General features: G+C 51.3%; 1 protein-coding gene across 1 annotated transcript in view; it reads right to left on the bottom strand.

The window, feature by feature from the left end:
• The window catches only part of LOC141965212 (hydrocephalus-inducing protein homolog), a 101,845-nt gene that overhangs the window by 42,656 nt on the left and 42,073 nt on the right, over positions 1-17,116 (bottom strand). The window contains 7 exon segments of the mRNA XM_074916462.1: positions 4,654-4,806; positions 7,072-7,236; positions 7,697-7,832; positions 9,084-9,184; positions 9,994-10,229; positions 12,184-12,251; positions 16,472-16,695. Coding sequence (XP_074772563.1) covers positions 4,654-4,806; positions 7,072-7,236; positions 7,697-7,832; positions 9,084-9,184; positions 9,994-10,229; positions 12,184-12,251; positions 16,472-16,695 — 1,083 coding nt within the window.

The following is a 17,116-nucleotide window of genomic DNA, read 5'->3' as shown; positions in this document are numbered from 1 at the left end:
AAAGGCAGAGCCTCTAAAAAAAAAAAGTAGTGTGGCACTCACTGCCACTGACAACAGAGCCTAACTTGTCAAGCTTGGTTCAGCCAATAGCAGACTGCTGAGCGAGCTAACTAAACTTGTCTCCATTTGTGTCCCTGGTCCAGAGCTCACCCCTCCAGATCCCATCTGCGCTTCCTCGCTGGGCTGGGGAGAGATCAGGGCCACCTGGTTTGATAACCAAACTCCTCCTGCTTTTCCTTTGGGAAAAGCACCCTCCTGAGTCACTCTTGCTTCTCGGAGCATAACTGCCTTGAAGATTCTACCCTTCTTTAATTCAGTTAGCCAGCAGGTACAGCATGATACGACAAGTTTAATTTCCCTAGACAAGCAGGATAATAATTTCTTCCATTACTGAAAAACAGCAATTCTGAAAGGGCATGAACTCATATAAGATACCTTACGTGATAAAAACCAAACTCCCCCCCATGGCCAGGTTTCAGGCACCTTTTCCAAGGTCTCCTCCACACCTCTGCTCCCCTTTCTAAGAGCCACATGCTCTGGACTTAAGCCTGCTGGACCTAAGCCTGTGCGACACTGGGAGGGACGCAGCCTTCCACCTTCCTCAGGTTTTGGTACAACCTGTCACCAGGGCAAGACTGACGCTCCTGGCCATGACCCCTGCTCATGACTGATGTCGTGTGTTTCCAGGCACAAGTGGCTACAACGAATGGTTCCCTCCAGCTCTGGCAAGAACAAACTGGCTGGAAATCAGCAAATTGGTACTGCTGTATTAGCAAAACATGGCCTTTAAAACCTAAACTAAAAGGTGAGCTTTTGGAGCACCATGAGGCTCTGGTGAGACAGCTCTGGAAAGAGTTAAGCCTGTGCATCTGTTCCCGTGCTGGGCCTGGCTCATCCCCATCCCCCACTTTGCCAGCTGACATTCTGGTATATTTTGTTTTCTGTATCGGGGCGACTGACACTGGCACTGCCTGGCTCTCTGGCCCAGTCGCTGTGCTGGTGGAGGCGACTGACACTGGTTCTGCCTGTTCCCCCGGCCCGGATACTGTACCAGTAACTTCACTCTCAGGTTCTGTAGCCTTTTCTCCCCGCTGAGGGCAGTGGGTGGTATTAAAGAGGACACGGTAGGCATGGGCAAGTCCCCAACACATTGCAGCGATTTGTGTCTCCTGGGTTTTGCCAGTTTGGTAACACACCCTTTCTAAGCACTCCATCAGCTTCTCAGGGCTCTGCATTTGCTCAGGAGTGAAGTTCCAAAGCATTGGGGGTGCCCACCGACTCAGGCCTTCGCCCATCTTTTCCCACACCCCTTGCCACTCACTATTATCTGACCTCGGGGCAGGTTTCCAGGCACTGCTATTGTTAGAGAAGCGCCGCATGGCCAAAACAAGATCTGGCAGGCATTCAGAAAGCATTGTGCTGCAATCACACTGGCCTGCAGGCTCCAAGGATAATTGAAACTCTCAAAAACCGAGAGGATCTCTTCCCCTGGCTCACCCACAGAGGGGGTGAGACCCCTAACAAAAGCCCAAACGGCGAACAGGTACCGGCCCGCCCCGCCCCAGCGATACAAACACATTATAAGCAGTCAGGAGCCAGTACAGCAAAATAAGACCCTTTACACATTTTCCACTGATAACAAACACCAGCACTGGGAACACACAGTGGATATAAGGAATAATCCAGCTCCACCACGCAAGCAAGTGGGCCAGCATTGAAAACATTGTCTTATCAAACCGTACAAATACAAACAGAAAAATTGCACCCAACAGATTGCTCTAGCACACTCTGGTCAGGGTCTGTCCCTTTTTGATTCTTATTTCAACCCTCTTGTGCCCCACGTTGGTGCGCCAAAAAGGCTGTGTTGGTTTAGGCCCTGCTGGGACCGGAGACCACGTTGCTGTTGTCACTCCCCCACCCTCGGATACAAGTAGGGCACAAACCCCGGGTTGAGATAAGAAATTTAATACAGCAGTGTAATAAACAATCTGAACAACAACAGTAGCTATGATAACAACAATAAACAGTAATAACAGTAAACAAGACAAAAGATATACAGAGAAATACCGCAATGGTTACAGACAGCCCCGTGCTCCCCGCGACCAAAGCCACAAAGGAAAAAGAATTCCCACGCTCCCGCGCCTGGACCTGAGGTCAGCATGGTATGAATAACCTGGCTGGAGATTCCTTCCGCCTCTCTGCTGGGGAAAACTTAACCCTATCCTAGCTGAACCAGGACAGCATCTTATCTTCAAAAGTTCTGCTCACCTTGGAAGAGACCCCATATTCAGGGCCAGTGTTGCCCATATCCTGGAAAGTTAATTCAACACTCATTTCTAAATAGCATTACAGATATCATTTGAAGGGCACAGCACTGTTACCCACAAAAAAAGCATCTTGCCTTGCTCAGATAATGCTCTTTTCTCCCATAGAGCAAGAAGAAATCTTGACTTGACAGGAACAGCAATTTGCAGGTGATGGTTAATACCACCACCAAGGTGGCACCATGGCCATCTGCATTACAGCATTTTCCTTTCCTGTTTCGAACAAGATACTAAACTTATACTTGCCCTGTTGCTGTCCCTTTATTAATCTTGTTCGGTTTGTTGAGCTGCCAGTCAGCGTGCTGTAACATTGCTGATGCAATGCTGCTGTGAAAATTTCAATCATAGCTCCTTCCTTTGAGCAGGGACCGTGATCTCTAAGCCTAACTGCAAACAGCCACGGTTTCGAGATCAGCCATCAAACAGGAGACAGGGAAATCACAGCTCACCGTCCTGCAGCAATCTCCAGGCAGGAAATCAAAGCAGCAGCTTTTCTGTCTTAGAGAACACAAGACTTGGGTTCAGGGGCACAACTGGATGCAGGATGCCCAAGTCACCCACCAGCAAGGCTAAGGGACTGCCTCTGCTCTCAGAGGTACGTGTGCAGTTCACCCTGGCACCTGACTGCATCTCAGATCTTATCTCCAAAATTATTCAGTCCTCTCTTCTTCCCCTCAATAAACGGCCAGGCAGCCTAAGGCAGCAGCAAAGGGCGAAACTTCAACTGAGGCAGCAAAGCAGCACCAAAGGAGGCAGCTGCTGGGGGCAGGGAGCAGCTGGAGCACACCTCGCCTGCCGCAGTGCTGCTCCCCTGGAGCTCAGCATCGGGGGGATGAAGAGTCTGAAGAGCCCTTGCTGAAACGACTGATCGAGCAGGTTCTCAGGACCTGCTCCCTTGAACACCTCCGTGATAGCAGCAGCTGCCCTGAGAAGCCGAGATGCTCACGGTGGGGTAAGTCAAGCCTGTGGGGTCAGCGGGGGGGACTACGGAGCAGCAGAGCCCACCCTTACTGCAGGGCAAGAAACCATCCCTGACCCCCCTGCTATTATTGTTCTATTTATTGATTAGCCACAATATTTGCAGAGATGGCAGTGAAGCAGGATAGGACTCATTGCCCAGCCCCACGCCTTAGGGCCCTGAGGCAATGCAGAGGCAGAGACACCCTGCGAGCCCCCCGGGACACACAGGCTGCCCGGGGAGGGAGGGCAGGCGTGAGGCCGGACAGCAGTGCCGGAGCAGCTCTGCGCGTCAGGGCCTGCTATGAGCACGCAAACCCCGTCCTTCACACACCAGCACCACCCACCCCAGGTGGCTTGCTCTCTGCAGAGATGGAAAGCAGGTTTTCATTGTGGAATCAAAGCAAGCTGCCCTGGGAATCCCCCACTTTGAGGTTACGTTTATCCCCCAAACAGCTGGAAAAGCCGCGTGAGGGAAATTCAGCCCCGTCCTTGGCCCAGGAGGCTGAGCCTGTACTCTCACACACTGCCTGATGCTCCATCCACAACACCCAGTCCACAGTGCCAGGCCTGGGCTAACCAGCCCCAGGAGTCTGACCCACCTGGCACGGAGAAGAACAAACCCCCTCCGAACCCTGCTTTCAAGCCCCTCACAGATCCCCCCTCCAGTGGGGAGCACACCCCACCCGGCCTCAGCGCACGAGCCCGCGCTGGCTGCATCAGCCCTGCTCCCCCTGCCAGGAGCAACCCACCCTCCCTGGGCCGTGCAGCTTCTCACCCTACGCAGCCTCCAGGATTAAAGAGCCTTTCTCTGCAGCCAGTCTCCAGAGGTGCTCTGCAACGCGACGGACTCCACCGTGGGTACACCACTATTACACGTACGTTCTTGTGCAACAACCCAGCTGGTTTGACACCCAGCAGGTGTGAAACTCACCTCACTGCGAGCAGTTTGAGGCCAGACCTCACACCCTAGTCTCTGTCATTACCAGCAGTTCGGCACAAAGCAAATGCAGATCTAACAGGGAAACCGTGTGGAAACCCATGCCCTTTCAGGAGCAAAGGGCCACGGCGTTCTCTTGGTCTCAGAGCTCCAAACACATGAGTCTTAGAGCTAAATATCTTCCACAAAATAAAGGGAGAACTTGCAACACTGATCCAGACTCATTTCTGCTCAAGCATCTACGCAAATTTTCTGCTTTACTCAGGGGTCCCCCAGCTAAAACTGCCCCCAGACCAGGCTCCTCTTGCTGCATTGTGATGGAATACATTGCTTTCTCAATCATCTAGTGATATGCAAATGTTGCATATAATAATTAAGTCACAGGTTGCTTGTCAGTCATTTTTGTTGGAAAATAGCTCCACAGACACTTACCATCGTTGCCCTGAAGGATGCAGGGATGACACTCTGATTGGAGAGGTGGAGAGTTCGGGAGGCATCTTGCAGAACTTGGATACTGCCAAAATTTATTTTGCTTGGATGCACATAGACAACTGGTCCTTCTCCAGTGCTCACTAGATGGATTTTCTGCTCCAGAAAGCAGGTAGGAAAGATCAAAAAAAAGAAGAGAGAAAGTTTAAAATGATTAAACGGCTCTAAGGGTACTCCTAGACTGGGGGATAATTACGGCTGTTTGAAGTTTTCAGTGTTGTAAAACTGAAACCAAAGGCCTGGAGCCAGTGTGGGACCTGGACTGATCCCATCTGAAAGAAAGACACAAGCTCCCTTTATCAGGGGATAAAGAAACCCTGTTTCGCCATGCTTGCTTTTTCACACCTCCTCCGCACTGGTAACTCTCCTTCCTCTACCTTGTGCCTGCTCCCACTCCTTCTACTGCTCAGTCTTGCCCCAGAGCACCCTCCCTGACTCCTGCTGCTGCACAGCACACTGGGACAGTGGCTTTAGTCCCAAAGCTACGCCTGTGAAAGCCAGCACCAGCCAGAGGCAAAGCAGGCCCTTCAGAGTAGAGATCACACAAGTTAGTTGCTCTGATTTGCACTTACATCTATTCCTGGTATTATACGGATAATGGGCATTAATTATTAATTACATCATTCAAGCAGTATTTTTTCCTTTTGACAGTCTGAGACCCAAAAGTTCTGTTCTTGAAGAACTGTCACAGACTACTGGGGAAGGAATGTGGATCCCTTTGCTAAACCACCTCCTCACATCAGTAAAAACATTCAGGAGGCATTCAGGAGATTTAGCAGCATCATTTCCACTTGTTTCATTAAAAGTTTAAATCCCTGTAACTACTTCCAAAATGTCAGCCTTTCTTTCTGTTACAGAAAGCTTAAGGCTCACAGGAGCCCTCTGACATCCTCTTTCATGCTCAGAGATGAGAAGACATTTTAAAACAGCTGCTTCAAAAGTTGATATCCTTTTAAATTAAAGCTTAATTAACTGTATTTGATCTTGATTTCAGCTAAATGAAGCCAGGACACTACAGACAACATTCTCTTGCCTACATTTTGTGGTCATTGCTGCTGTTGTGTATGCCTGACTGTGAACATCAGCCTTCAGGAAGCTTTAGTCCAGGAATGCTTTGCCTCATCCATTTCCAAGCTTGGCAGAAAAAAAAAAGTCTCTGTGCTCCAGGTGCAAGCGGCGTGGAGACTCATGAGTCTTTGGCTGGGGCTCTCAGCAAAGAGCTATGACGGGCGTTTCTCAGACGCGATGGGCCTGACTTCCAGCACGGCCTCTTACACAGCGCTTGCGTTAGCAGGATTCAGGGATGTCCCTGTGTGCTCCTGAACAAAAGGCCTAACGAAGCACCAGAGCTCTTCATCTAATCGCACAGCAGAGTACGAGACCCAGGGGTTGTTCTGGGCTTCAGACTGGCCTTCTTATCCTGTCTGACCTAGCTGTAATTAAATGCTGTGTCAGACACTTAAATTACCACCTGGGATGATACCATCCTTCCTCTTCTCTAGGTGAAGGGGAGTGGCTGCAAGTCTACTTGAGATTACAAGACCTCCTTGACCTTGTTAATGGATAGGAACCAGTAAAGTAGGATGCTTAGTTTTAACGTTAACCATCACTTGTGTTTCACTAGCTTTTATTTTTCCTGTATTGCACTGCAATGTATACTATTTCATTTATACTCTTTTCCTAACTACCCTCTGGCATCTCACCCACTTGTAAAACATCTTGAAACCTGTAAATCCTTGCCTAGTGGAGACAAAACAGGCCTTGGACAGCCTGGTAAACTTCCTGAGTACATCCCTGATAACAGGGACCTAAGAACGCAAGACAAGCGCCTGAGAAGACGCCAGTGTCAGGAAAAGCGACTGGGAGCGGGTTTACACCAACCCCCTCGGAACAAACAGGAGCTGAAGGATGGTGAGGTCACTCCACGACCATGCATGGACACGGGAAACCTCAAGTTCAGCCAGCGGGCAGTGTGAGGAAGACGATGTGGACCACCAGGGGGGAGAAGACCCTCAGTCTATTTTTACAATGCACGCTCATTTACTACGTAAATGAATTCTGTATATTAGTCAGAGAGCTTTGCTAGTAGCTGCGGCACTTGTGTTGGAGAGATCCCCAGCGCTGCCCAGCGCTGCGAATAAAGAATCCCTGCTGAACAGTCATAATTCTGACTGTGAAGCTCTTTGTTTCACAGACATTAGCTGTTGCGTATGCCACAAACCCCTTCTTTCCTTGTCCACACCAGCATATATTACAAGTTCTTGTTTTCCCGGGAAGGATCCCCGGAGTTAGCAACCCTGCCTGAGGCTTCACACCCCACCAAGAGGAGTCGCACCAAGGCCCACGTCCCCCAGAACTCACCAGAGGGGATCCGTCACTCCCAAGCACTGCAACATGAGCAACAGTGTCCTGCTCTCCCGTCACCTGGGCCTCCAGCGTCAACGGGACCTCCACGGAGCTGCGAGGCTGGACAATCCCCCACGGCACGGGGCTGGAGTACCACACAGAAGCGTCCTCCTTGTGCTCCTGTAAGGGACAGAGTCAAACGCAACACACAGGAGTGACCTTGGGGGAAACTTTGAACTCCTCAACATCTACCACAATGGCAATTCACACACATTTTCAAAAACCCCTAGGAGAAAGCAGAAAAGTACAAAGCAAGATGCAAGACTTGTATGGGCTTAGCATCCTCAGAGGGTCCAAAACCTGCTGCACCCACAAACACCCACTCCTGTGCTGGCAGCCTCCTTGCAGAAGCTTTTCACAACCCTCTAAGTTCTCCTGCATGAAAGCACCCCAAAGACTAGAATATAAACTGCTTCCTAAAAAGTTTAAACTGCTTCCTGAAGTTTATATTCAGGCAGCTTCCTTTTCTCAGCAACCTTTAGGTTTCAATATAAACCAGCAAGGCCTTATCCAAAACCCTTTTTTTCCCTAATAAACCCTTGGTAACGTCTGAGGGCAGGAGGCGGATGCAATGCCAAACCTGAGGAAGAACCCTGTAGCAGCCTGGGAGATCGCTGTCATTCACAAGGGTCAGCATCTGCTGGTAAGGGTATTTTAGAGAGCACCGTCCGAACACCATGACAGGGTTGAGCACTCGCAGCGCAGGAACCACGCATCTAGGCAAAGAGAGGACCAAAAGGGAATCAGAGATACGAGAGAATGTGGAGTTCGTTTACTCCCCAAGTAGCATGAAACAGAGCATAGCACATTTGTCAAATAGACACTTAATACCTCTACAGCGATAAATGGCCTTTAACTGCTTCTGACTCCAGCACCCCCTGTAAAGCTGGGGCAAACCCCGGCACTCGGCCTCGCAGAGGCTGCCAGGTGCCCGGGCAGCGCACGGTGCCCTGTGCCAGAGCTCCCTGATCAGCTCTGCCCGCTCTTTGCCCCAGGAGGCTTGCAAGGACCCTCCCAACAGTCCCGGCAAGGCATGAGCTCTGGGGCAGCCTTCCCCCCGAGTGCTCACCAAGGCTCAAAGGGCACAAGACCCCAGTGTCTCAGTGAGAACGACTGCCTCCTCTCCCACACCGCTGTTGCCCTGCCTGAGAACTCAGCCCTTTGCCCCGCGATGAAGGGCACAAGCCACCCCCTGCCTCAGGCAGTGGGGGATCACCCTCTCCCAGCTCCTGCACCCCACGGCTCCGTGCACTCTCTGTCCCCATTTGCACTTGTTTTACAAAACTGCAGCCCAGGCACTGACTGGATGACTCTGCCTGGGAGAGGGAACAGCACAGTGAACTCATCCCTCTTGGAATTAAACCGACACCCACCGCAGCACAACAGGGCTGAATCTGGCCGCAGCAAGAACAACTTTTGGCTTAAGTCTGAGAACATTAATGCTCAGAAGAACCAGAGGGAAGCAGAGAAATCTGACCTCACCTTCCACATCAAGGACTATTTTCCCCTTCATAAGATCTTGCTTTGAGCTTCCCCTCACCAGTCCTGCCATAAGCCCCTTTCCCATTCCCATGTGCCTTCGTTAAGTGACCCAGACACCAGCTCTCAGCAGGCTGCTCGCTGCGGCCCAAATGGATGCTGTATTTTGGCTGCAACCCAGCACAAGTCCACCACTTGCAGGAAGGAAGAAAGATGGCCCTTTGGAAATTTATTACACCTCAAGCACCAAAACCCAGGCCAATAATGAATAGAATGACTGTTCCCTTTAGAAAAAGGCTCAGGGCCACGCCTGTCCGTGGAGCACAGGTGCTGCTTTCAGAACACTGCCCATCTCACATCTAGCTGGGCAGAACTACCTCATTAAGCAACACTTGTCACTGGGAGATGGAGCCAGCAAACCACGTGCAAGGCAGCGTGGTGCTGGATGCACGAGGAGAGACGACGAGCTGCAAGGAAAGCGCCGATACCTGGCTGTGAGGAGCAGCACCGACACCGCCCTGCCAACACCGCACACGTCCACCACCAGAGCCAGCTCGTAGCTCTGCAGAGTGTTGGAGCACAGGGTGACCTGGTGGAAGAGAAGAGCATCGAACACTTCATCACTCCCAAAAGCCACCGTCCACCTGTGCTGTCCTCCGGTTCTCGTTCCACGGGCAGGAAAGGGAGGATTTTGCCCTAACTCTTCTGCTGGTCCACAGACAGAGCACAGTTGCTGGGAGTAACAAAAGTCTTCTGACATATCTGCTTTGTTAAATACACCTTGCGCTTACCAGGGCACATGTAACCACAATTAGATTAATGCTCTACTCCCCACCGTATTAAAATAAAAGGACTAATTTTTAATCTCAACTACAACAGCATAAATGCAGAGGCAATCTGTTGAATTCAACAGATTCATCTTTACACTGGGAAGCTGAGGGCAAAATGCAGCCCAGCAGGTGCTGTGCAGTTCATGGCTGCCAGAGATTTTTCAGTCCCCACTGGAGATCACGGCAGTGAATACAACTCATTCTGCTCATCAGGAGGGGACAAATAAGACCGGGAAGAAAAGCAAAGTGCTTTATACAATGACATCTCTCTTTTTAACAGCCACCTTCTGTCCTCACCCTTCCTTCGCCCACTTTAAACCAAAGAAACTGCTCCAAGCAGCTCTCAGAAACAGATGAATGGCTTCTGCACTTGACCATATGGGACATGATCTTCAGCTGACCATTCTGGGAACAAAGCAGTGGTCCTCCAGAAAAGCCCCAGAGTAACCCAGCTAACAAAAGCCCAACACCAGTGCAGATATCCCCCCCGCGTTACGCTCAGAGCTAGCGGTGCTAAAGCCCTCCCATCCCTCAGTGAAGCTCCAGCTCCACCCGCTTCTTCCCATACCTGGATATCCAGGAATCCCAGGGGGCGGATGGTCCCTCTGCGGGGCTTTATGCTGAATTCTCTTGGCCTGAGGTGACGGTGGGCTCCCTTTCTCTGGAGTAGGCGAGTGTTTTCTGTGATCTGAGCAAGACTGCTGACACTGGGCTCTCCCAAGCCGTCCCCAGGAATGCGAAGGTTGAAGGTGAGGGGCACCAAGGAGGTGTTAGTGAGGCGACATGACAAGGTGTGAGGAAAGCCTAGGAAAATAACACAAATATGAATTTATGCACCAACTGTCCCATGATTCCTGATGTGAATAGCCTGTTACGATAAAACCGGGCTTGGAGTTTAGCTCTTTTCAATCTGAAGTACAGCTAACTGAGAAGTTACGCCAGGAATTAATTGTCACTTAAGCTCCCTTTTACGCTGATCGCAGAGATTGCTTCCTTGGAAATGGCCACTCTTGGCGATGCTGAACCCCAGAAGTTTCTCTCTCTCTAGCTGTGAGGAGCTCTCTCGCCTGCCCCCAAACCTGCACCAATTAGTTCTCACTTACAAGTGTCCATCCAGACAGACCATTTATTCTCAAAATTCAATGCCCTGTTGACTCTGGGAACACTCCCACAGTTTTCAGTATATAAAAGCAGGGTATTGTCATCGAGGAGAAGCTGCAGTAAAAGGAGGGAAGGATGAAACTGGGAACGCCAGCATGACGCAAAGCACTCTAACGCAGTTTCTCGAGGCAGGACCCTTAAGGCATCTCCTGCCTGGGGCTACCAGACTGAGCACGTGACAACTCATGGCCCCGCACTGGAGGCAAACCTGATGCTTGCTCAGAAATCAGCAGGAGCCATGTTCCACCCCACCTAACAAACAGGACATGGCTTCCACACTGCACACTGCCCCGCACAGGTCGGCATCACTTGAGCTGTGATACTCGCCTTCCCTCATGGAAAAGCAGTGACACAGCCACACCTGGGGGGGTGTTCTGCAGAGACAGGACATCAGCCCACAGCCTGCTCTGGCCTGGACATCTGGCTCGGCTGGCCAGCTCTGCGAGAAGGAGACATCTCCCACGGCCTGCTCACCAAGCGTCGTTTGAATACAGACGGGGAGGAAAACCAACTGCAGCCACAGCGGGGGGGTTCTCCGTGTCCAACAACAATGACCACTGCCCACCTCCAGCAGTTACTCCAGCAGGGAGGCAGGAGGGGCACAAAAAGGACAAACACAGACTTCACAGTTCCAAATGAGACCAAAGTCGCCAGATGCAGGTCAACAGTCAGCAGCACAATACAATAGCTGCCTTCAGCTGAAAAGCCCTTATTAATGAAATTACATTAGGGAGGATGAATCTCCTGTTACATATCCGCATTTCTGTCTGGTGTGTTTCTTCTTGTTTTATTCAAAAGGAAATAAAGAAGTGGCAGAGTGGTGATGAAGGGAGGGGAGAAGCAGCTCAGGAAAGGCAATGAGTCTTCTTAAAAAGTCCATGAACAGCATGAAAACACAGAGGCATCCTGGGCACAGAATGATAATGGCCCTTCAATCAATCCACAATGGATTTCACATTTAAACTGTCGAACATCTCAGTCAAAAGCCTTTTGTGAGACTGAGATGGAGAACCAGAAGCTGCATTTCAACGGGGACGCTCTGGATGCTCAGCCCCAGGCTCTGTCAGCAGAGCTGGGCCTGTGGTGGGGAAGGAGGAGCCCATGGTCCGAGGACATCAGTGCCTGATTCAGAGCTACTGCTTGGGCATGTTACCTGGTGGGTGACAACGAGGGGCCCTCACAGCGCTAATTAACATCTGGCACTAAAGGTCAGGGGGGTAAATGGTATCCCTGCCTTGCAACAGGAACATTGACCCAGAGCAGCTACAGGCCAGTATGTGCCTTAAACTCCCTTCTGCTGCAGTCCCGTCCCCTGGGCCCTCTGGGACAAGGACTTTCACAGTCATTCTGCTGTCAAGGATTGAGAGGTTGGGGCTGAACAGACTACAAGGACACCAAAAAATACTGACTTTCTATCCCTTTGGTCCTACTGATCTCACGATGGCACAGGACTGCCTCAGCAACCAGCAGCCCTGGCTTTAACACCCTGAAGGCTGCTATGGAGGAGCACAAGTGACAGATGGTCTTATGTTAAAATGCTCCATTTTGGTAATTCCCAGAGCTCTCAACCCGTGGACCAAGCCCAGGGCACACTCACCGAAGGAGACATCACCGAAGTGGAGGGCAGGGACGTCGAAATGAAAAGTCGGTCCAATGACGCAGGCCCTGCAAGGACAAAGACAGGCAGAGGAGATGTTGGCTCGGTTAGAGAGAATGGCAAAGCGCTCAGCTTTCCGTACTGCTCGGGTGGGTAAAAGCTGCTCTCAGAACCACGGTGGGTTTCAAATCAACCTGTCACCCCTGTGCTCAGCACAGCACCCATGTGGACAGCAGGCAGCCAAAGCAAAGTGGTCAGCACCCGACAGCTGCTGCTGAGGCTCAGGGCACCGTGGCAGGGTGTGCCCCCAGGCTGCCGCTGGCCCCAGGAAGGTCCCGGAACAAGCGATGGCTCTGTGCCTCGGTTTCCCCACCCGTGATGTGATGGACAGAGGTGTCCACACAAAAGGGGACTCACTGTAACGAGCCTTCCCAGCCACGGGTTCCCTGCTTTGGTATTTCTTAGCTGGAACTGGTGTTTCCATGGAGTATATGAACACCTTTCTCAGAAGACCTGATGCACACAATCATTACACATGCAGGACACATGAATCCAGGGGAGCCCCAAACATCCATTGAGAAGAGCAGCAACAGTTCTACGCAGAGGACAGTTCGATCTTGGAGGGAAGTATCAGCTTGTCACCAGTGCACCAGCTGACACACCCAAGGGCACCACCTCGCCCGTCCCTCAACTCAGCAGACAGGCTCCAAACTCCAAAACTCACTCACATCCACTGAAATCCGTACTCGAAGCTGCACAACAAACATTAATTGACTTCATGGTTGATGACAATCAATGCCAGCTCTGCCTCAGTTAAAAATCAAGGGCCACAGTGAACAGTGCCTTCTCATTTTACTCACAGGACTGCCACTGTCATTATCCACAGGTTCTACACATGAACAGACCCCAGCAGCCCGCGGGAGGGACCTGCGTCCATCCCTGCTGTCCCATTTCCAGCATCCCTTTCCAAACACCAAGGAAACAAGCATCCAGCACCTTCTAAGGTTGGTTTCCATGTAACGAGTAATCACCTATGGTCTTGACACCTTCTGACCGCATAGTCAAAGAGCACTCAAAAACTGACTTTCAGGAGTTTCAATCCAACGCTACTTCTAGATTCTTGCAGTTGAATCAGCTCCTAAGAATAAGCCTGGTACCAAACCCCTGCTGATGGTGAAGTTCCCTCTCCAGGGACCTCACATAACCAGACTTGACCTCCCAAGCCCTAACAGCTTACTCCAGACGGAGCAAAGGGAGCAGATATACTTTCCATCACAGCATTTGCCAGGAGACGATGGAAAAATACCTCCAAACCAGCCACAACTGGGGATGACATAAGGAAACTGCCAAGGATGAGCCTTGCCAGGCAAGTGGGGAAATGACTGCCCCTTCTCCTGAGTGCACCGAATCTGTGCTCTGGCAAGTTAAACTGGAATGACCGCCCAGAAGGCTCAGGCAAGGAGCCAACCCAGAGCTGGTAACAGTACAGCTTGCAAGAGAAGGGGGGAATAGGCAGTGGTTTTGACAACAACTGTGTTTTACAGTAGCATTAAGTAATGCATGTGTGAAGAGAGATCAGGGTCCTGGCAGAGCAGGAAGAATAACAACACAAGGTGGGAATGGAACTGCTTGAACTCTCATCCCCGTTCCTTCCTTTGCATCCCAGTGTCCCACCAGCCAGCTTTCCTCTGTTCAAAAGAACCAGAAGCTTTTCTCCATGGAGGATGAAATCCAGTGCACAAAACCTTCCGAAGAGGGAGGCTCAGCTGGACCTGGTGGGTGGACATCTCAAGGGCATCTGAAAACAGTTTGAGCTGTGGGGCTGGAGAATGACAGAAGGGCTGGAGAGGGATCCTTGAAAAGCAAGACAGAGCTCAAGGAGGCAGATGCCATCTCAGGGAGGAGAGGACTGCAATGGGAATTGCTGCTGAGGGACAGCTGCATGGGAGCAGGCGGGTGTGCTGGGCTGCCATCAGATGGGCTGCATAGGAGCCACCATCCAGGGAGGAGGAGTACAAGGATGGGGAAGAAATAAATAAAAAAGGACCAGCAATCCTCTTTCACTGAGACAGAAGGTCTACACTGAGCCCAGGGGAGTGCTGGCCAAATAGGGCAGAGAGTGGCCACAGAGAAGGGGAGGGCATGATGGGCACTGAGAGTCAGGGCATCACTGGGCAAAAAAGGACCACTTCATTTGGCTGTGGGGAAGCCAAAACACAACCGTCCCTCTGACAGCTCCTTCCTTCCTTCCCCAGGAGCAAGGCCACTGTGAGGCAGAGGCAGCGGGCGCTGTCCAAGCAGTATCCAAGGGATAAATGCATCCTTACCAGCAAAACCTGCCCTGGCTCAAGGAGAAAGCTGCTCATGCAATAACACCCTGTGACCAGTTTGGGGGAGGGACAGAGGAGAATAAATTATTTGATTGTGAAATGTTCCCTTTTGATTTCCAAAAAAAAGCAGCACTTTCCCTCCAAACACAAAGCCAATGTAATTCTTTCTTTACTGAGCTCAACAGACCTATTCACCACTCTTCTCTTGCAAAGTAATAACCTTTCTGTTCTTTTTTATCCATTTCCCTCATTTTATTGGTAAAGTCGACCGCAGAGTCCTCCCATTGCTTTACTGCCTTCGTCTAGAGCCTCCCAGCAGCGGCAGCCCAGGAGGCTGGTTGCCGAGGAGGCACAGCCAGCCCCACAGCTCCAGGGCTCCCAGCACCAGCTTTCCTGCCTACACCACGTCATCCCACCAGCCCGCGGTTAAAGACCAGCTGGGACAAGTCTGCATGCTGCTGCGGTCCTGACAAGTGAGCTTTGCCTCTCCTATCATCAGCTTTCTTCCCCCTTCTCCCTTTTGCTTGGTGAGGATTATCTCTTGCCGTGGCACCAGCCGCAGAGCTCCCCGTCTGCCCCGTCAGCACTGCTCTGGCTGCAGAGAGGAGGCACCACCACAGCGCTGGCTGCACAAGAGGACAGCCTGTCCCAACCCATGAGCATGAGAGGTGATGCTGAGGCTGCTGCTGCCCATTTGGGATGGATTATTAACAGATTTTAAAAACACTGCCTCTGGCTGCAGCCACCCAGGCTGGCCCATCCCCAAAGCCCTGCTGGCCTTGCTGTGTGTTCAGGGGGGTGGCCCAGACCAGCTACTGCCCAAAGCTGATGCCATCCCGCTGTCTGACGTGGCCCAAGGGGGAATGAGCTACCTGTAGGAAGGAGTCACTCCAGCTCCTGGGTACCCGGACTGGGCAGCAGGCATCTCCACACCTTTCCTGTACAGCCTCCAGGCAAACTGTTTTCCAGCACAGGTAGTCACTTAAAGCCCCGGGGCTCTCACACAGACACGTGTTGGAACCTGCTGCTGCCAAATTCTGTGCAAACAGCGTCCTGCAAAGTCACAGAGCCACCCGCCCAAACCATGAAGGCAAAGCTGCTTCCCAGAGGAACCCAAGACTTTGAAAGATAAACGGGCACAGGAGGCATGGTCACAGGTGGCAGCAGCTCGAGGGAGCTGATCCTGCCCCTCTGCTCCACTCTGGTGAGACCCCCCTGCAGGGCTGTGTCCAGCTCTGGGCTCCTCAGCACACGGAAGACATGGACCTGTTGGAGCGGGGCCAGAGGAAGCCACCAGAGTGATCAGAGGGATGGCACGCCTTTCCTGCGAGGACAGGCCCAGAGAGTTGGGGTTGTTCAGCCTGGAGAAGGCTCCGGGGAGACCTTACTGTGGCCTTCCAGTACTTCAGGGGGGCTGGTAAGAAAGATTTTGACTGGGTTTTTAGTAGGGCCTGTCACGATAGGACAAGGGGTAATGGTTTCAAACTTAAAGAGGGAAGATTCAGACTAGATATAAAGGAAAAAATTTTTACAGTGAGGGTGGTGAGACACTGGCACAGGGTGCCCAGAGCAGTGGTAGATGCCCCATCCCTGGAAACATCCAAGGTCAGCCTGGACGGGGCTCTGAACAACCTGATTGAGATGATGATGTCCCTGCACATTGCAGAGGCGTTGGACTAAATGATCTTTAAAGGTCCCTTCCAACACAAACTATTCTACAATTCTACGATTTCCTCTCGCAGATAATTACGCTTCATTTGCTGCTGTAACTGCAATGTTCAGACTGGAGTCAAGGTTAAAAAGCCTTGACTCTTAGCGTGAGGATGCTAGGATCCAAGCCAAGACTAAGACCTTAGACAACACCTTTTTTTCTCTGTTTCATCCTAAAATGAGGTAGGTGGAAGATGATTACCCAACAGCTACAGATGCATACACCAAGCTCCTATAACCCTCCTCACCTGATCGTCAAGGTCACAGGCTCAGGGGATCCAGTCACACTGAAGCTGAATTCTTCTGTGAACTTCCCCAGGACGGTGGAACTGAAGGAGATCCGGATGACCTGGAGCCCGTCTGGAGAAATGATGCCCTCCTGGGGGAGGAAGGTGAAGCAGGAGCCCAGAGCTGTAGCTGGAGGGACCAAGTTGAAGGCAGCGTCGATGGCTCCTTTGTTAAACAGGACCACCTGCAGCAGCAAGAAAGCATAAGGGAAATACATAAGGAATCTTCCTTTCTTACAGAAGGCTGATTTGTTTTCTGATTAACCAATTAACATCTGTAAAATGCAGAAGATGCTGTGTCCTGCTGCTTGGCAGAAGCCAAAGAAAATGCAACAGGACAAGTTCTGCCTTTGGGTTTTTCATGCAAAGCAGTGACAGCTTCATAGACACAGTCACTCGGGGTTTATTCCACTGACACAGAGCTGCCCACTTCGACTTGCAGCGCAGAGGAGCTGCTCAGCATCATCAAGCCGATTCAGACCTGTCCCTAAGAGCAACGAAGGGCACTTGCAGCTTTACTAGTGAGTCATCACACAGCTGATTCTGCTCCCGATCCTGCCGAGGGCACAACACGTTGCAGCCAACAAGTTTACTGCATGGAGAAGA

This window comes from Athene noctua, chromosome 12 (genome assembly GCF_965140245.1).
Source record: "Athene noctua chromosome 12, bAthNoc1.hap1.1, whole genome shotgun sequence".
NCBI lineage: Eukaryota > Metazoa > Chordata > Aves > Strigiformes > Strigidae > Athene > Athene noctua.
The sequence above is the reverse complement of the archived record's forward strand: the minus strand, read 5'-3'. Positions and strand labels throughout refer to the sequence as shown.